General features: G+C 42.9%; 1 protein-coding gene across 3 annotated transcripts in view; it reads left to right on the top strand.

The window, feature by feature from the left end:
- The first annotated feature begins 196 nt into the window (after positions 1-196).
- Positions 197-20487, top strand: part of LOC118284627 (phosphatidylinositol 4-kinase alpha) — a 28378-nt gene continuing 8087 nt past the window's right edge. Inside the window, exons 1-39 of one of the 3 annotated variants that reach the window (XM_035607485.2) lie at positions 197-390; positions 3082-3198; positions 3291-3378; positions 3942-4030; positions 5636-5708; positions 5798-6060; positions 6154-6220; positions 6325-6473; positions 6571-6636; positions 6723-6819; positions 6909-7100; positions 7198-7298; positions 9301-9430; positions 9513-9642; positions 9946-10041; positions 10122-10305; positions 10393-10493; positions 10631-10799; positions 11729-11779; positions 11949-12057; positions 12692-12828; positions 12922-13055; positions 13157-13239; positions 13315-13385; positions 13485-13609; positions 13722-13803; positions 14304-14387; positions 14486-14575; positions 14699-14818; positions 15257-15349; positions 15992-16148; positions 16274-16401; positions 16496-16654; positions 17012-17163; positions 17331-17438; positions 18192-18412; positions 19275-19430; positions 20055-20134; positions 20252-20451. In XM_035607485.2, coding sequence (XP_035463378.2) covers positions 292-390; positions 3082-3198; positions 3291-3378; positions 3942-4030; positions 5636-5708; positions 5798-6060; positions 6154-6220; positions 6325-6473; positions 6571-6636; positions 6723-6819; positions 6909-7100; positions 7198-7298; positions 9301-9430; positions 9513-9642; positions 9946-10041; positions 10122-10305; positions 10393-10493; positions 10631-10799; positions 11729-11779; positions 11949-12057; positions 12692-12828; positions 12922-13055; positions 13157-13239; positions 13315-13385; positions 13485-13609; positions 13722-13803; positions 14304-14387; positions 14486-14575; positions 14699-14818; positions 15257-15349; positions 15992-16148; positions 16274-16401; positions 16496-16654; positions 17012-17163; positions 17331-17438; positions 18192-18412; positions 19275-19430; positions 20055-20134; positions 20252-20451 — 4751 coding nt within the window. In that variant the 5' untranslated portion in view covers positions 197-291. Of the gene's footprint in view, positions 391-3081; positions 3199-3290; positions 3385-3941; positions 4031-5635; positions 5709-5797; positions 6061-6153; positions 6221-6324; positions 6474-6570; positions 6637-6722; positions 6820-6908; positions 7101-7197; positions 7299-9300; positions 9431-9512; positions 9643-9945; positions 10042-10121; positions 10306-10392; positions 10494-10630; positions 10800-11728; positions 11780-11948; positions 12058-12691; positions 12829-12921; positions 13056-13156; positions 13240-13314; positions 13386-13484; positions 13610-13721; positions 13804-14303; positions 14388-14485; positions 14576-14698; positions 14819-15256; positions 15350-15991; positions 16149-16273; positions 16402-16495; positions 16655-17011; positions 17164-17330; positions 17439-18191; positions 18413-19274; positions 19431-20054; positions 20135-20251; positions 20452-20487 lie in introns of all 3 variants that reach the window. The other 2 variants (XM_035607486.2, XM_035607484.2) reach the window with 2 other exon arrangements.

Below are 20487 nucleotides of genomic sequence, written 5' to 3'. Positions count from 1 at the left end.
GCTAAAAGATGATTGATTAAATACGTGATTTCAAGTAAATGTGAACGATATTTTTTTTAAACTTTTACCGTTCATTTAATTGAAGTGTTAGCAATTTGGTCTCATTCATCCAGATTTATGCTCACGCTTATCTCGCAGCTTTTTCGCTCTTCGCATTTTTGCGTGACCTTGCGCTGCGCTTGTTTGGAGCTCTGCGCTCGCCGTAGTTGTCAGCGCAGACTCCCGCTGGGGGACAAACGAGAGGAAGATGTCTGTGTCTGTACAGCAGCGCTAAGGCACCGCTGAAAAAACATGTCTCTCAGTGGAGGAGGAAGCAGAGGCTTTTACTTCAACACCGTCTTGTCTTTGGCTCGGTCCCTGGCGGCTCACCGACAGGCTCCGATAGACAAGGTAACGGCGACACGGCCGACGGCCGCAGCGAGCTAATACCTGTCAGGTGGGTCGGCGACTCGCAGGCCCGCCCGTCACCTCGCTCCTCCACCTGTCTGGTCCCCGTCACGAGTCCGACCAACACGGCCCGCGCGTCGTCTGTCGGGGCTCCGCGCGAATGACGTCGCGTCGTCGTTGAGTGTCTCAGCGGCGAACTCGACCCAGCAGCGTCTGCGCCTGACTGCGGAGCTAGCTGGCTGGCGTTAGCTGCTGCGAGCCGCACACTGTGCGGTTGCTAAGCTGCAGTGTTCCAGTCTTCCATTAGGTCAGGGGCTACAAATGTGCCCCCTGGAAGGAGGCAGCCGCCGAAGTGGGACACAGCTCTGGGGCTCCACGGGAAGCACATCCGCCACCATATCTCCCTCTTTAAAAGGAACGCGCGTTGTTCATATTAATAATAAACATAATCATCGTCACCGACAAGCGTTTTCACTGTAATATCAAAGTTGCCTTTAGGTAATGCAGAAACTTCCGCTGTTGGAATTAAGATTTGGACTGTTGTTGTTGTTGGAATTACTCACTCAGGTGGTTAGGATTTGTGTTGGGGGGGGGGGCAGGCAGAAGTGGAACTGATCGGGAAAGACAAACGCCGAGATTGAAAATGGGGAAATGTCAAACAGGAAGTGCATCCAGTATGATGACAGAGCTGCGGTGGCGATGATTCAAGGAGGAGTCGGCCCATCGTGACACATTGTGTCAATGGTCTGTCTCAGCTTGTAACAGGAGTGTTCCTCTCTGCATATGTAAGGGCGGTCGGAGCGCGTTATAAGAAGTGCTGCTTGATGCATCAAACATCTAGACTCATGATATTATTCATCAGTGGTTACTTTTTTGTTAACAACTTTATCAAGAATTGTCAGAAAATGAATGGAACTGTTTTAATGTAATCATCCAGAATCGTTCCACCCCCAAATATGACAAATGGATTGATTAATGGGAGCACATTGAAGTTTTCTACTTAGACATTCAGAACCACATCCATTTTACACTGTACTCGGTCCTGTCCAACTGTCCTGCAATAATTCCTCCCTTCATGAGGGTTATAATATAAATGTAATGTAGAAACTGCTTTAGATGGGTGTTAATGAAACTGTAGCATCAGTTGGAGGCTGTTGTGTGTGGTGTATGGACTTATACAGAGAGGTGTATGTGTCATTTAGCTGAGCCTCACCAATATTTATATATATATATATATATATATATATATATATATATATATATATATATCTGACAACAGACCGATCTGTACAGGCAGACTAAAAAACAACATCCTCTTGTCTTTGTGAACAGATATGATTTGTTTTTCGTTTTTCTTTGCATACCGAGCAGAGAAGTGAGATCTGGATCTCTCTGGACGGATGTTAACACCAGGTCTGAGCGGAGAAGCTCACACCTTCAGTGGCCTCCTTCAGTAGATGTCACACTAGCCTGTGGTTCTTAAGAACACAGCGTTGAATTTTAGTGTGTTAAAAACTCATGTGGTGTGTAGAGGTAAATGGACTGTATTCATATTGCGCTTTTCTAGTCATATAGACCACTCAAAGCGCTTTACAGGAAAGTCACACACATTCGTACAGCAGTGCTATTTACTGCCACATTCATACACTGTCGGAAGAGTTTAGGATTAAGAGTTTTGCCCAAGACGCAACGGTATGTGGAGTGGCGGAAGCTTTCCTTCGGGTTAGTGGACGAACGACTCTACCTCCTCTGCCGCCCTGTTGGTTGAACTCCTTTTCATTAAAATACTTTGTACGAAAATTCAAACCCAGGAAGAAGCTTAGCTTGTGTCTAGGTTTAGATTTGGTGAACAACCTTCTTTCGCATTTTCCAATTGCTTTGACAAACATAGCAGAGTTAACACGATCACTTGAAGTCCAGTTGTTTAATATTTTCCATAGCAAATTTGACGAGAATAGAAAATAAATCCCCTTCATGGCCCCTTATCCTACATATCCTACTTTAAAAGACCTTCTGCATCTAGTGACAGAAAAAAATTCCAATCCAATTCCAATCTCTGTTTTTAAATGGTTGATAATCCCACTCTGAGCTCAGGACATCTGCTCCTTTGGCATTTGGCTAATTAATGCCAGAGGCAGGTTTTTGGCTCAGTTTCTGAAGCTTTCCAGGTCGCCAAAATCATTACTGCTAATGGAACTAGACACAATCCTTGTAGGGATTTAAATTCTGTACTTTAAATAAATAAAAGGTTTATTTCATCCAAATGACTTAACAATATTGCTTCCATGATCACATCTTAAAGGGGCAGTAAGCGATTCTAAAGCAATACATGTTTTGTAATAATCCCGTCCGTTATCTGTTATCTGTCAGTGCGCCGAAAAAAAGTCAGGGTTTTCGGCTCAGCCCAGGCTCTTTAAATCAAAAACAAAAAAATGGTGAGGAACGTACCTCACAACACTGGAAGTTTAATTTGTAAACAACATCACTGGTCGCCCCCTTAGGAGACGTGCTGGCAGGTGGCGCCGCAACTCTGCGGTTTTGGCCCAGTGGTTTGCACTTCAGACTCCCATACCCGAGGTCCCGGGTTCACCGCCCGGCCAGAGCAGTAAAATCACAACAACAAAGAGAGAGACTAGCTTTCTCCAAAATCGCTTACTGCCCCTTAACTGTGACCCACGTGTTGCCCTCCCACAGGTCCAGAAGCTACAATGCATGTGTCCTGTGGACTTCAGAGGCGTCTTCCAGTTGGACGAGAGGAGGAGAGACGCCGTCATTGCACTTGGCATTTTCCTAGTGGAGTCGGACCTACAGGTAAACATTTTTAGCTCACACCCACATCTTCACTTCCTGGTGCTTTTGTGCTGACGGTGAATTCACGGGATGTTGATATGCTTCTGTTACAGCACAAAGATGCTATCGTCCCCTACCTGCTGGGGTTGCTTAAAGGGCTGCCCAAAGTTCAGTGGATTGAAGAAAGCTCCGAGCGCAAAGGTAGAGGTACAGATATGCCTGTTTCTTATGAAGTGCCTATATTTTGGACTTTTAGAGGTTAATAGTCATAATTTGGGGGCTATTCTAGAATAGATTTACATGCTGTAATGTTCAAAATAAACTATTTATTTCTACAGTTTTCTGCTACAGCTCCTGTTTTCAACCTCTGTCTGAAACGATCAATTTTAGCACTTGGACCACCTTCGGAAAAGCCCAGTCTGCTCTGATTGGTCAGCGGGCCCCTCTCTTTTGTGATTGGTCCACAGCGTAAAGTGTGTGTGCCCCTCATCTAGAGACTTCCCAATCAGCAGTAAACAACACTGTTGCCGAGAAAGCTAGCCATCGGGCTGGCACATTATTTGATGCTGTGACATACTATGACACAATAAAGGGGAATTTAAAAACCTGAGTGAGATAATATGGGCACTTTAGATATATCTTATAATATAATGTTCATTCATTTAATTTCCAGATGTGCTCTGTGCAAAAGTTTCGATGACATTGTGTTTTAGTATCATTGACGGTACAGTTCCATAATATGAGGTGCACTTTCTGTGTTGCAGAAACCCTGCCTGTTGCAGAGAACTTCAGCTTCAGTCTCGTGACCCTGCTCTCAGATGTCGCTCAGCGGGATGAGACCCTACGAGGGCAGGTGTGTGTGTGTGTTTGTACCAAATGTGTGATCATTTGAAATATTTGGCTTTTTTGAGATGAGCTGGGCCTGCGCAGAATCCCAAGTGATCCCGACATGCTTTGATGTCATGTCATGATCTCACAAGGGCGAAGGGCCCAGTTTTGTGACATTAGGTTTTATCCAAACCTTTCCTTTTTTCTTTAATTGTGCCAATTTTGATTTCAGTCTTATTGTACAGTAAAGGTTTACTCTGTTGACATAACTGCTCTGTGGTTGTCCGCCACAGAAAACAATCGAGTTTCTTATGTCAGAAAAAGACAAATAACAATATAATGTATTTTAAAAAATAACAGATTCGGTCTTTGACTTGGACCAGCAGAAGTAGAGTGTACTTTCACTTTCACTAAATACTTACCTACTACGACAGATCCCTCGTTTCACAGACTTTACTTGCAAAACATTTGTCACACTTGTGGCAATGAGCGTTGTCTCTTTCGACTGGTTCACTCTGCCATCGCCACACTGACCAGCCGGTCAGTCTGTGTCTCTCCATGCTGCTCCATACTTGATATTTTTAATTTCTTTATTTTGGCATCTGAATGAGTTTTAGGTGGACAGGTTCTTAATATAAAACAGTGGTAACATTTAATATCAAGGTACAATTTTTTTACATGAATTATAATCGTATTAATCTTTTCTCAGTATGGGTCTTATCAAGTCGTAGTACCATATGAATTCTCCCAAATATCCCAAAATAACACTTTGCAAATATGGTTTATTCCTAACTTGTGTTGTTGATAACATCCAAATAACTGTAAATTAATTAATTCTAACTCAGAATGTGTTCCTCATTCTAAAGTCAGGTCTTTGTTCGTAACCCTTCCACAACAAGTAGTTTGGTGCTTATTAACTCACACAGATGCCTTGTTCCTCTTCAGGCTTAGTACATTCATTATAGCACACAACTACTGCAAGTAACAGCCTATTCTCAAGTTATGGGTGATCTTTATAAAACTGAGCTATACAGGTTCAGTGTATCTCGATAGAAATATCTCCTTTCAGATGATTATTCTCTTTTTATCTATTCCTTACCTTATTATTCCCATACTGAGATTGTAAAACAATTTCCGTACTGACTATCAATAAGCAGTAATTAGCAGGGTTTTAAGGGGAAACTTTAAGTTAATGGCCTTGTGATTTCAGAATATGGTCATGCAGACTACATTTTCTTTTTTATTCACTTTATAACTACTGATAGTCAAAATGCTCAGAATATGCCTGCTAATAAGAAAATAGAAGATGTTGAATAAGTGAATATTAATATAAATGTTACCAAAATGATTGAAATAAATGAAGGTTTCAGTCATGATTGTCACAGATACAATTAAAGGCATTTTCTCATCACACAGAACATAATTTAAAAACCCTGTAGTTGTGGCAGACTAAAAGTTGGATAGATGAAGCTCATGAATATCATGATAGATGAAAGTTAATGTGTCTCTGTAGATCCTGGAGCTTTTTGTTTCTACCATCTGTCACTTTTCCAGCGAGGCAACATTCATTTCAAAAGAGCCTAATATCTTGCTGATGTGGAGGATGACATGCGAATGTGATCTTTGTCAGATCCTGGAGATGGTCATGGACATCATGCAGGTGTTGCAAGAAATCTGCAAGTGTCCAGAGGCTCACGATAAAGGTAGCAACACGACAAACATGAATGCCTCCTGTTGTTTTTTCAGCTGTTTTATGTGTTGATATTTTCTCTGTAACCCCTCGTCCTTACAGAATACCTGTGTAGGTACACTGTGCCCACCCTGCTTGGTGTCGCCCGCGCATTCGGCCGATACAGCAACACCGACGAACCTTTATTGTCCAAGTTGTTCCCTCGACCCGTCGCTCCCGCGCTGCCTACGGGCGACGATAGCGAAGCCACCCGCCGCAGGTCCTTCAATGACTTCCGCTCCATCCTGCCAAGCTCTTTTCTCACAGCGTGTCAGGGAGACACTCTGCAACGTAAAGGCTCCTCAGTGTCCAGTGCATCACAACAGGTATCAATAGTTATGATGTTAAATGAGGAAGATAACTAACTGTATGGGTATTCAACCATTTTTTCTTGTTTCTCCATTTCTTTTTCTTTTCAGGCCAGTCCAGAGAGAGCCGGCCTGACCCCCAGTTCTCCTGCTGATCCCTCTGCGCCGTACTTTGAAGGTAAATGTCTGAACAGAAGCAGTGACGGCTGCCGAGGCTGTCGGGAAACGTTCCTGTCTCACTTAAGGACATGTCTTTAAAGAAGTCTGTCCTCTGCTCCTCAGGCTCCTACCTCCCTGATGGCAGTGCGGTGGACCCTGATTACTACTTCTCCACAATCAGCTCCAGCTTCTCCGTCTCGCCTCTTTTCACCGGAAGCAGCATTGGAGAGTTTCATGTCCCTCTGGATATGCTCAGGCAGCTCCTGCACATGGTCAGCGCCAGAATAAATACGTTAAAACAAGACCACACACATGCAGAGGAGAAAGAGAAAAGAAGTGAAAATTAATTTGACTCTTTCTCTCGAACAGGTGGAACAATTTGTCTCGGAGTCGTTTTTTAAATCACTAGATGACACCTTGGCAGAACTTACTGAGGTATTACTCTTATATCACTGCAAATATTATTTTACTCTTTTTTACACTACTGGTTCATTGATACATTTCTGTTATTTCATTGGCAGTTGACTCCTGGTCTTCATCTGTACTACAAAACCTTCAGTGATCCTCTGTATGTAGCCATTTTTAAAATGCTGAGAGACACCCTGTACAACTTAAAAGGTAAAGTCACCTTCCCCTCTTTTTCAAATTGTTTCATTTTAAAACCCACAAATAACCAGAAATAATGATGCGTTCCCCGGGTTCACCAGACCTGCAGACCGACTATGTGAAGGAGGTCCACGACTTTGTGCTGGAGCAGTTCAGCAGCAGCCAGTCGGAGCTGCAGCGGATCCTGCATGACGTTGAGTACCTCCAGAGTGAACTGAGCCCGCTCAAGCTGCGCTGTCAGGCCAATGCGGCCTGTGTGGACCTAATGGTGTGGGCTGTCACTGAAGAGCAGGGTGAGACTCTGGCTCATTCACACAGCAGCTAATCGGTCACTGACGCCGTCTCTGTAAAACCTCTCTGCATTCTCTTTGAATCTATTATTTCCACCAGGAGCTGAAAACCTGTGCACCAAACTATCAGAGAAGCTGCAGTCCAAGACGTCCAGTAAGGTCATCATCGCTCACATGCCCCTCCTCATTTGCTGTTTACAGGTAACGGTTAACTGCCATCCTTTTTGCCATCTTCCCTTTTTAAGAACCACAATGAAAAAGAATGGGAAAGAAACTTGTACGTTTACATATGTCTGAAATTCAAAACAAAGGAGGACAGATTGGGGCGTGTTCATACTTTGTCTTGGGTGATCCAATCACAAGTGGACAGCTCTAAAAATGCGCGTACATTGTGCGATTTTAGAAATGCTGTTAAACTCCAACTCACTGTCCGAGTAAATAATCTAAGATTTGAAGCCAAAGTTCAGGATTTATGTGCTCACACTGTGCGGTCCGACTGTCAGCCATGACTTGAATGCTCACATTGTGCACGTGAAATGCCCATTGGCCCCTGTGGAAAGTTCCCCTAAGGCAAAGAAATTTGTGTTTTCCATAGAAGAAGAATGCTGATAAAATTGGTTAAGTGGGTAATCTGGGTGCTGAAAGGACTCAGGCACTATATGTCCAATAAACATAATTCATATCAGCAGCGAAGAGACCCTCCACCTGTAGTGATACGCTCCAAGACACTGACAATTAATCATAGTTTATATACTATTTAATTTCTTATACTCAGCCACATTGACCATGTTACCACTCCGCGCAGGCGCAGTCAAGAAAAAGGCAGGGAGTTTGAGGAATCGACTTGTGGCTCTGCTTCAACTGTGCCAGAGGTGGTAGTTGGCAGACCCAAATTTCTGACGTCTGAAATTTATGGGAACGTCTGCCGGCCGGTCGTGAGCAATTAATCGCTGCTCTCTCCCCACTGTATGGCAGACGATACACGATGAAGCTGAAAAGAGTCGTACGGCTCAGAAATTGTGGCAAAAAACAGGCTTAAATCGTGTATGCCTGGCTTAAGTGCGGGTATGAACGCATCCAAAAGCACATTGAGGACACATTTTTCGTTTACTGAGACCACATTGTGAGATGCCGGGCCTAGGTCGAGGTGAGTTCAGCCCAACAATTGAAATAAAGAGCAAAAGTCAAGTTTCAAGGTAAAACCAAAATATAGAGGGGTTAGGCTTGGTCTTTTTAACGTTCTTGCATATCCTCTTAAACTTTACATGAATCAGTCTTTTACTCACAACCCGGCGTTTGTCCCCTCTGTCCAGGTTAGCGGCACCTCCCTCTAAAAAGTCACCACTCTCTCTCCTCTCAGACTGTCTGCGCTTGAAAAACAGATTAGTGGCGCAGTCTCAATCAGGGGGATGAGCCACAACTGGGTGGCTTCCCTCAGCTCTGATCAACTGAGTGCAGCTCACCTGTTGCTGCTCTCCCAGAGTGTGCGCAGGTCATTGGGGTAGAAGGGCCTCTGCCCAGGGTGATGAGGGTGTTACCCTTCTAGCAGAGGCACTGGTGTGCCACAACATACTTAGGGTGTCTGGGACATGTGGCCACATTCGATGAGCAACGAGTACAGCAATGTGTCCTAGGCTCCAAATTGAACGAAACGCCTACTCACCTGACATCCTTATTTTAATGAAAGTACATACTCATCTGTACTAATTCAGTTGGTTCTCAAATCGCTTAAAATGGCTTGGTCTCTGACATCAAAAAATTCAGAACAGCCCATAGATCAATATCATGAGTGCATCATACATCTTGGGCGATTTAGTTTGGCTGATATGCCTTCACATCAGGGAATAGACGCAGTCTGTGTTCTGTTGATTTCTTCTGTCTTTCCAGCAGACTAGGCACAGGAAGTGCATCGCTGCCTTCCATCGATCAAAAAAACATTGCATTCCGTCCCAGAAATTATAATACGTGATTGTTTGCGTGTAAGTAAGACCCGATCACTAGTGGTCACTGGAGATTTCTGTGGACACTTATTGTATTCTCATGCCAGTTGTGAATTGTCGCACTTTCTGCTGTCCCCTGGTGATCGGCTCACCCAGGACACATGTTGATGCCAGATGGGAATCTGCTTGATTAATTTCTTGTAAGATGGAGATACAAGACTAAGTATCTCAAATCCATTTGGTTGGTCTGTGTTTGTGTTCAGGGCTTGGGTCGTCTGTGTGAGCGCTTTCCCGTGGTGGCACATTCTGTCACCATGTCATTGAGAGACTTCTTGGTGGTGCCCTCTCCTGTTTTGGTGAAGTTGTACAAGTACCACAGCCAGTACACGCCAGGTAACAACAGAACACTCAACTCACTCCGGCGCCATTTTGTCCCCCAATTCAACATTTTCTTACAAAGTAATCATTTTCTTAGGCTGTGGAGAGATAAAGATCCATGTGACGAATGAGCATTCCCAGTCAACGCTCAGCACCAATCCTAGCAAGAAGAGCCAGCCCTCTATGTATGAGCAGCTGCGGGACATCTCCATAGATAACATCTGCAGGTGAGCACGCATACACACACTAGACACACAAACACACACATAGTAATAACATAGGCTGCATCCATCCATACAAATATGTTTGAGTTTTAAAACTAAAACAACCTTCATCCACACAAGCGTTTTGGCTCTCTATCAGTAATAATTCCAGTCCATACTAACGCCCTGGAAACGCAATTTCACATGACCATTGATGTACACTGGGCGTGTGTGTACAGGCGGAAACAGGAAGCAGTCTGTTGCTTAATTACAGAAAATACTACAAACGGTAAGCCTTTACTCCCCAATCTCTCTTTCTGTCCTCAGGTGCCTGAAAGCAGGACAGACTATGGACAATGTCATCGTCGAGGCTTTTCTCGCCAGTCTGTCTAACCGCCTCTACATCTATCAGGAAAACGACAAGTAGGTGAAGCATTTTGAGACAGATGAGAATAAAAGGTCCCTCATTTGGCTGAGTACTTACACCCCCCTCTCTTCCCCAGGGATGCCCACTTGATCCCCGACCACACCATCAGGGCTTTGGGTCACATTGCTGTAGCCTTACGGGACACCCCCAGGGTAATGGAGCCCATCCTTCAGATCCTACAGCAGAAGTTCTGTCAGCCCCCCTCCCAGCTTGACGTTCTCATCATAGACCAGCTTGGATGCATGGTCATCACAGGCAATGTAAATATTCATATCGGTCAGTTTCAGCTAATTTAATCCCCAGTTTTAAAACGTAAATAACAATGTTGTTGTTATTTTTCCCCTTAGCAATACATCTACCAGGAGGTGTGGAATTTGTTCCAGCAGATCAGTGTCAAGGCCAGTTCCTTGGTGTATTCTACCAAAGACTACAAAGATCATGGATACAGGTGACAACCACAATGACATTTCTTTAGAGCATGTTAGCTTGTCTTTGAGCAATAACATGTGCCTGCTCAAAGACAAGTGTCACTCACAGTTTGTCCTGCACATATAGTAAATGAAATGTTCCCTCTTGTCTGTGTAGACACTGTTCCTTGGCTGTGATAAATGCTCTGGGTAACATAGCGGCGAACGTCCAGGCTGAGCAGATGGTCGACGAGCTGCTGGTCAACCTACTGGAGCTCTTTGTTCAACTGGGCTTGGAGGGGAAGAGGGCCAGTGAGAGAGCCTCAGACAAAGGTCCCGCTCTGAAGGTATGACACGCACATACACACACACACACACACAACATATACACACAACATATACATTTGCAGTTTGACCCCACTGTTAGCACGCATGGGTAGTGGGTGTTATTACAGTGTAGCCCTGTAAAAGGTTGATCCTGGCTGAACCTTTGCTGTAGTGACCTTATCTGGCAAAGCACAGTGAAAGACAAACACAAGCAAGTTCACGTTCCAGGTCAAATATGTTTTTGGCTTTCTGTATGTTCAAGTATGAAACTACGCAAGCTGTGTCCCAATTCAAGGACCGCTCCCTTCGGCCGACGGAGGCCACCTACCTTCGTCAGATGCGTAGACCGCAACGGCTGAACCAAAATGAGATGGTCTGGGCTTTCCTATTTGCTGTCACCAGCGTGTTCAGTCCTCCCTACTGTCACTTAGCAATTGAGCTGCAGTTGCCAAAGTTAGGAAGTTTGTCACTGCCATGCAATGAATCCTTGGGCTGGGAATGATCCACCCGTTGGATCCTTCATTGCTCGGGAATGGAAGGATGCATTTGTCTGCCGCACACAGTCTTTAGATGTAACCTCCGAGGGAGCTTCAGTTTGCTACAACCACCTGCTTTCTTAATCCCTTATTAGGACATAAAAATATTTTAATTTTGTATCGACCTCTGAGAGCTAACCTCTACCTGTGGTGAGGGTCAGGGAGAATTTAGAAAGTTGGTAAGACATTTTTGTTAAGTTGGTTCTACTTCTTTGTGTCTGACTTTTATTGTTTTATTTTTTAATTCTACAAAAAGCAGTTGTATTGAGCTTGCTGAAAATGAGAGTGATAATAGGTCTAAAGTCATTTGATGTCTCTTCTACATTTGTAAAAAAAATTTGAGGTTTTTCTATTAGTCTTAATGTGTCTTTCGAGGTCTATTTCAGTTCTGCTTCTGTCCTTTATCTCTCCAGGCATCGAGCAGTGCTGGAAACCTCGGTGTCCTGATCCCTGTGATTGCAGTCGTAAGTGGTTTCCATTTTTACATCATTTTCAACTTGCCTCACAGTGGCTTCTTTACCTTCATTTATAACCAGATTTATTCAGTAAATGTATCTTCCTTTGAATCCATCACACTTGATGATGGATCCTTCTTAATACAGAGCTCTATGAACTCTCTTCCTCTGCTCTTAGCTGACCAAGAGGTTGCCACCGATTAAGGAAGCAAAGCCACGTCTGCAGAAGCTCTTCAGGGACTTCTGGCTCTACTCTGTTGTCATGGGATTTGCGGTGGAGGGTTCAGGTACAAAGAGTTTTTTCTCTGATAATAATGTTCATCTCTGTTTCCACTGCATGACCTTTGCATACCCAGCAATATTCAGGCTACATTCGCATTACGACGTTGTATTTTTAAAAACGCACCACTGTTGCTATTTTTATGCCTGCCATCCACACGAATCCAAAGTTTTTGTGCGCCTAAAACTGAGAAGTTTGGAAACATGCGCTGGCTCTGTTTTAGTTTGAAAACTGCAGGACAGTAGAAATAGAGACGTAGTGTATGATGCAGTCACCCCCATTCACTTCCTGATTGGTTCTTATCAGTCACAACTCGACTACCAACGATGACGACAAATTGGTGAATACACTTTCTGTTGGTAACAGTCCAAGAAAAGAAATCCTTTTTCGTCATTGCTGTTCTTTAAAAAAAACAAAAAACTATTTTCTGCAACTAAGCAACCATGGTCATGTTATGTGCATTTTCAGGTGTGTTAGTATGGACATGGATTCATACTGATACAGATCTAAAATGCTGGTCTTGACAGAAAGTTTTTAATCACCATTTTAAATTTAAAAATGTATTAGTATGGATTTAGCCTGAATTTACAAACATGTGTCAGACTTGGTCACACATCACAACTACCTGTTTGACTCGTCAGGTTTGTGGCCGGAGGAGTGGTACGAGGGCGTTTGTGAGATTGGGACCAAATCGCCACTGCTCACGTTTCCCAGTGGAGAACCTTTACGCTCAGAGCTGCAGTACAACTCTGCACTGAAGAATGACACCGTCACCCCGGTATGAGAACACGCTCACATGTGTGTACAAAAACACACGCGCACACACAATGCATCTTGTGACTCTAGTTTATGTTTCACTGTTGAACTTCAGGCAGAGCTGAATGATCTGCGAAGTACCATAATCAACCTGCTGGATCCTCCTCCCGAAGTGGCTGCTCTCATCAACAAATTGGATTTTGCCATGTCCACATATTTGCTCTCTGTTTACAGACTAGAGTACATGAGGTAAACGGACATGTTGACTAATAGTAAGCACTACATTATATACTTGATTGTGTTTAGTGACTGTGAGGAATCTTTATTCTTATTCTTGCATGTTTTGTCAGGATGCTGCATTCTCTGGACTCTGATCGTTTTCAGGTCATGTTCCGATACTTTGAAGACAGAGCCATACAGAAGGACAAATCCGGTAAGCAGAAGCCAAAAAGACACGAAACAATTGTTTTTACTTGTTGTTTAATAATATGGAATAAATTCCTCCCAGGCATGATGCAGTGTGTGATTGCTGTCAGCGACAAGGTTTTTGAGGTCTTCCTACAGATGATGGCTGAGAAAGTAAGGGGAGATGTTTCCACTTATGACAAAATCTTGAGGACATTTCTGACCGTGTGATCTGTTACACCATTTATTTTAACAAAAGTGTCACATTCCCAGCCAAAGACCAAAGCCCACGAGGAGGAGCTGGAACGCCATGCCCAGTTCCTCCTGGTCAACTTCAACCACATCCACAAGAGGATCCGCAGGGTTGCTGACAAATATTTGTCTGGCCTGGCTGAAACGTGAGGCACACACGCTCAGTAACTAAGAAATACCACACAGACTCTTCTATGAATAGTAAAAAATGCAGGTTCATGCCCAGTACAGTCAACAGTTTTTTTTTTCTCTCCTCAGTTTCCCCCACTTGTTGTGGAGCGGCCGAGTGCTGAAGACCATGTTGGACATCCTGCAGACACTTTCCCTCTCGCTCAGTGCTGTAAGCAGTGCTGAGGATCATTAATTCGTCTTCCCCCGTCTTTATGTTATATTTTATTATAATATATCGATTGGTTGATAAAATTAGCTGATATGAGCCTTTCACAGACGTGTCAGGATCTGCATTTATGTTTGCTGATAAGCACAGAATAAACAGTGCAGAAAAGATGTAAATTAATGCTAATTATTTACATTTAAGAAAATAGTTCTATATATTTGGTTGTATTTGTGTTTTCTTTTTATTCATGGTTATTTTTATAATAAGGTTTTATGGTAAAATAAGAGTAAAATAATGACATTTCTTTGTCAAAAGGGTTTTATAATGACATCTTTGGAAACATTACCATTTAAAAAAATGTATTTATCGGCCGATATATTGGTATTGGGATTTTTTTAGTTCCTACTTGGTATTGGCATCAATCCCCAAAAATCCATATTGATCGGGCTTGAGTATAAATTCACATTAATAGCTAATATTTATTAATTTATGTTGCATTACAGGACATTCATAAAGATCAACCTTATTATGACATCACGGACACACCGTACAGAATCACTGTCCCAGATACATATGAAGCCAGAGAGGTAAGGCCACTTTATACAGAAGCAGTTATTACAGTGTGAAATAGATTAGCCTGTTTTTAAGAAGTGTCACATAAGACAAATCATATCTTTACCTGTAGAGCATAGTGAAGGATTTCGCCGCTCGCTGTGGTGAGATTCTGAAGGAGGCCATGAAGTGGGCTCCATCTGTGACCAAATCCCACCTCCAGGTAACGTTCACTTTGAAACAGTGAGTTCTGTGATTTACAAAGCCCTCACAGTTTTATTTGTGGAGAGCAGACGATAAGTGAAGTTCAGTTTCAACCACTGTGCTTTTACGTTGTGTCTTTCAGGAGTATCTGAACAAACATCAGAACTGGGTATCGGGTCTCTCCCAGCACACAGGCCTGGCCATGGCCACAGAGAGCATCCTGCACTTTGCTGGTTACAACAGACAGAGTACAACTCTGGGGGTGGGTCAAAACCAGAATCAATTTTTTTTTCAGCCTGATAGTCAGATTTAATGTAATTTTGTCTCATTAAATGTCACTTTATTTTTGGAATGTATTTATTTTATGAAGATAAGATAAACTTTATTAATCCCTGGCAGGAAAATTCACTTGTTACAGAAGGCCAAGGCAACAAGAGAGGAGGTAGAATATATAACAAAATATGACAGAATATGCAATAAAAATAGAAGAAAAAGACTATAGAAAAGACTTTAGAAAGCTATATGCATTTTTGTACATAATTGCTGAAAGAAATCTGAGTTTAGCTTTATGGGTCATCAGATGATTATAGTTTTAGAGTTCTTTGCCAGTCTTTGTTTGAGACATTATACATTCTTTCTACTCAAGTCACAATAATCATCATTTTCATGCTTCATTCAATTTCTCCCCTCTCACCTGTAGTCCACTCAGCTGACTGAGAGGCCGGCATGTGTGAAGAAGGACTATTCCAACTTCATGGCCTCCCTCAACCTCAGGAACAGATACGCTGGAGAGGTGAACACTCACGATCATACCAGTTCTTATGGTTAATGATTACTGGATCTGACAGTGTCACTCGTGCTCCAGCTCTGACGCCCTCTCCCGATTGTCTGAATTCACAATTTGTCATTTACAAAGTTTCCTGCTGAAATCAGAGAATTTTGAATTTTCCCCATAAAAACTCCTTCAACCAATTAATCGATAATCAAAATAGCTGGCGATTAACTGCTGCAGCTCTAAAAGTGATGTTGTAGTGATCACATAGAAAAGCCAGAAGCAGCAAAATTGTTATCCTCTTAAAGTACAGCCAAAAAGCATCTCAACAACGTTTTATACACTTGTAAATTTAAATTTTCAGGACTTATTATGTGGACTGTGGCTCCCGAAGAAAAGCTGCTCTGTTTCAGAATTGATCTTTCCATATGGCATTTTGTCATAGTGCAGTCAGATGCTGCAGACATTAGTGCTAAGCAGTTGCCTTTTAGCGGTCAGAACGCTCTTCGCCACGTTCCGACCATTAGCAACCATTGTTACGATATATGAAAATTTCATATAGGTATTTGGTACAAACCGGTATATCGCCCAGCACTAGCGGACATTAACTCTGCTTGATAGAAAATCAATAAAAAAAATTGAATGCTTTAACTTTCCCTGCAGGTAGCGGGTATGATCAACTTTGCCCAGGCAGTTCGTGGACAGTCCGATCTGAGCCGGGTGATGATCAAGCAGATGGGAGAGGCTCTGGACTCTGCGCAGCCTGAGGCCTTCACGGAGGCCATGTTCAAACTGGCTGCCTTACTCATCAGTACCAAAGGTCTGATTTTTTTCCTCTGCAGTTCTCTTTTGACTTTTGTTTTACACCGTATTCAGGGCTCCATGTTCTTTTCGAAATACAATTGTTTTACTGTGTGTTTTCTTTGTTTTATGCTTGGTACCTAGACTGTGATCCTCTGCTGCTGCACCACCTCTGCTGGTCCCCCCTTAAAATGTTTACAGAGCACGGCATGGAAACAGCTATCGCTTGCTGGGAGTGGCTGCTGGCAGCTCGTGTCGGAGTGGAAGTACCGGTTCGTAGATGTGTTTTATGTTTGTTTTTTTCTTCCTCTCGTGAGCATGAGTAAATATTCAGCAGTGTAAACATATTATCCATATCCTCTCTAGTTTATGCGAGAGATGGCGGGAGCGTGGCAGATGACCGTGGAGCTGAAGATGGGCTTGTTCTCAGATGCACAGGTGGAGGCGGATCCTTTGGCGGCGTCAGAGGAAAGTCAGCCTGTTCCCTGCCCACCAGACGTTACCCCGCACCACATATGGATCGAGGTCGGTTGTTATTACCTGCTCCTGTTCGGGCTGCCACAGAGTCAGACTGACTACCACTTCACTTCAAAAGAACTTTGTAGGGGTGATGCATACCCTGCGCACATGTTGTATAAACTATAGCCTATATACAATATTTATCCCGCTGTAGTTTCATATTAATACAAACATTTAAAAAATGTAAACATCACAAAAGGTCTCTAACTTTTTTATTTATTTCGTGCCATTGCTTCATTGTTTTTGCCCCAATACCATATCTGTATTAATGGCTTTACCAATTTGTGCGGTAAAGAGAAACTATATTGTGTTCGCTCTTATTATTTTTTTACCTACGGACTCTTTTATCTGCTTTTTCTCTAGTTTCTAGTCCAGAGGTTTGAGATAGCTAAATATTCCAGCGCAGACCAAGTGGAGATATTTTGCAGTGTACTCCAGCGCTCGCTGTCTCTCAATGTAGGCGGCGCTCAGAGTAGCCTCAACCGCCATGTGGCTGCTATCGGACCTCGTTTCAGGTAGGAAAGTTGAAATAAGATACATGGTCTCTTTAAGGATTCTAATACTTAATCTCCTGGAAGCTTGATGTCACTTAATTTCAGTGAAGTAATGTATTTGTTTAAAAAACCAAAAAAACACAAGTAAATCCCTGTGTTTAGAACTCTGCTTATTCGTCATTCCTCAGGCTGCTGACTCTGGGTCTGGCTCTGCTCCACTCTGACGTTGTCACCACCGCCACCGTGAGGAACGTGCTCCGAGAGAAAATCTATTCTACAGCCTACGATTACTTCAGGTACGGAAGGACGCCTCACTGTACACAAGTTAAATGTACGGGAGCAACATGCAATCATTCATTTATCTACAAATATTCAAAAAATGTAATTACAATTTCTTAAAACTGAAATGAATATCCTTTAGCAGTAGATTCTTTTTGCTGATTTTGTCCAGACACAGTCAAAATCTAAAGAAACTGAATTCACAATAGTGGCAAATGGAGGAGAGCAGCAAACACTCACCTATAAAAAAAAAATGTGAGGGTAGTTGATACATTTTTTTGTTTTATTGAACTTTTCAATTTGTGTTTTAGAATTTAAAAAAATGTAAAGTATTAAAGCACTATTGCAAGCACTATCCTATTGTTTCTGCAAGACATACATTTCACCATCTGCTCATGTTTGCCAGGGTCCACGTAGAGGAGGACCATTCTGCAATGTGTGAACCCAATTTTAGAATAAAACCTTGAGTTGTCCATAGACTATATCTAGCCTTTGAGTTTTAAGGAAAGTGTGAACTTCTCCGACAAAATTAACCAGTTTAAAAATGCATCTGGTTAAATTTGATTGTCAAAAGTCGACATATTGGAGAAAGATGGAGATAATATCTTTTCAGTTCAAACATTAAGTGTTTCCCAAAGGATTCAGCATTATTTCACATATGTAGCTGTGCTAAGCAAAGAAATAGTAATACAACTGAAAACACCATCACAAAAAAAACACAATTAAAAAGAAAAAAGTAATAGCTAACTCTCCATTTTCTGTCCCTCCAGTGTGGCTCCCAAGTTTCCCACCCAGGGGGACAAGCGTCTCCGCGAGGACATCAGCATCATCATCCGCTTCTACGCCAGCATCCTGTCCGACAAGAAGTACCTGGCCGCGTGCCACCTGGTCCCACCTGGTGAGCTTGGCACTACCCCTGCCCCGAGCACGCTCTCTGCCGGGATATTTGGATCGCTTATCGTGTCCAGCACTTCTCCGATATCTCTCTTAAGTAAGCCTAAAGCGGTGGAGCTCGGACTGCACCGCAGCAGGGGCATGCTTTGGCGCGTGTCAAATTTGTCGCTTTTTTATCCTCACTTTGCTGATGATAGATCCCTGTATCTATCTGTTAAATGGACCTAGATTATTTCTCTATTCTTTGTGTTTTTTTTCTCTCTGCTCTCCTCTGTTTTCTCACTCTTATAATTTCTGCCTTTTGTAGTTTCTTACTCCTTTTTCTGCTACAATCAATCAGGTGTTGTTTTTTTTAAGCTCCTACTGTTTAGCAGCTGTGAGGTAAAAAAGCTCAAATTTGTCAGCAGCGTTATGATGCATGATTGTACTTCATGTCAGACCACCTGTCAGCCCCTCTCCTCGACCGATCAATTTGGCAACAAAAAGAAGAAACTACCAAGTGAAATATGTACTTTCTTCCACCCCAGAAAAATCATCTCCTCTTCATTTTCCCCGATGACCCAGAGAAAAAACACAGTCTCATTCTCATACGCATCAAACCGCTTCAGGTAGACGAGTGCTCTAACCGCAGATCCTGGATCAGATTAATCCACTGCTTGTCTCCCCGCCCCCCTCCCGCGCATTAACAAGATAAAATAATATCTGGCCCAGTATCAGTGGTTCAAGGCAACTTCTACCTACATGTACATCCTGCAGCATTTCCCTGCAAATGCATGACCATCACAGCAGCAGAGGACTCGCTGATACAGCTCATCTCGCTCTGCAGTTTCTCCCTCATCATCGATCATTTCATTGATGTTTTTCACCGTTTACCTGTCGTAATACTGACGAAGGATAATAATCTCGTGTGCAAATGTGCTTGTATCTTGGCCACACTGAATGCATTCTTATGTAAACAGATAATCAGGACCCGTCCATGAACAGTCTGTCAGTGATGAACGCCACTGACCTCAGGAGCAACGTGGACTCGAGCTCCCGCTCCCAGCAGAGCAGCCAGGGATGGATCAACACCTACCCGCTGTCCAGTGGCATGTCCACCACATCCAAGAAATCTGGTACCGCTCAGAAAAACGATACAGAGACGATCTGTCTCGTTTTTGCTAATGTTCATATTTGTGTTAAAAAATTGTATTTGCATCCTTTGGAGGTTTTAAGTCTAAAATATACAACTAAATATCCAAAAAATATCCAGTGAGCGGCAGTTTCGTGGATGAAAATGCCTCGTTGAAAGTATGCCACGAAGAATTAAGGCAGTACTGAAGGCAAAAAGGGGTCCAACCTTTTACTAGCAAGGTGTACCTAATAAAGTGGCCAGTGAGTGTATATTCAGATGATGCAAAATTCAATATAACACCATACATAAGTTTGATACATCTATCAATTTTCATTGATGTGTGGCATGTTCTGTGCATAGAAAGAGCCAAAATATACACAGGTGGTGCAATTTTATTACGTTAAATTATCCTATCCTATTAACCTAAATTTGATCTTTAGATGAATTGTCTAAACATATTTTATATTTTACTGAAAACGTCTAAGCAACATTTTCAAGTGGACATTATTTAATTAAATCAAACACATTTTCAAAATTTAAATGTTTTAACTCAGTACTCACAATAACACAGCAGTTGTATTTGTGACAGAGTGGTTTTGACGTTCTGCCCCTCTTCTCCGCTCAGGCACATCCAAGAAGAGCAACAGAGGGACGCAGCTTCACAAATACTACATGAAACGCAGGACTCTGCTGCTGGCCTTACTGGTGAGTCCTGAGAATGAATTGCTTTTTTTTTTCCTGGGTTAAACGCCACGTACGCTCACCATCTTCACGCTCTCTCCCCCTCATCCCTCTGCTTTTTGTGTCACCCCGTCCTTCAAGGCAAGTGAGATCGAGCGGCTGACAACGTGGTACAACCCCCTCTCCATTCAGGAACTGGCCATTGCCATGGAGCAGTCGGTGGAGACCAGCATCGCCAACTGGAGGTCCAAATACATCAGCCTCACCGAGAAACAGTGGAAGGACAACGTCAACCTGGCCTGGAGTATCGCGCCTTACCTGGCTATGCAGCTGCCTACAAGGTTGTCTCTCTCCCTCTGTTTCTGTTGTGCATTTCC

The sequence above is a fragment of the Scophthalmus maximus genome, chromosome 20 (genome assembly GCF_022379125.1).
Source record: "Scophthalmus maximus strain ysfricsl-2021 chromosome 20, ASM2237912v1, whole genome shotgun sequence".
Classification (NCBI taxonomy): domain Eukaryota; kingdom Metazoa; phylum Chordata; class Actinopteri; order Pleuronectiformes; family Scophthalmidae; genus Scophthalmus; species Scophthalmus maximus.
This window is presented reverse-complemented; position numbering and strand designations above follow the sequence as displayed.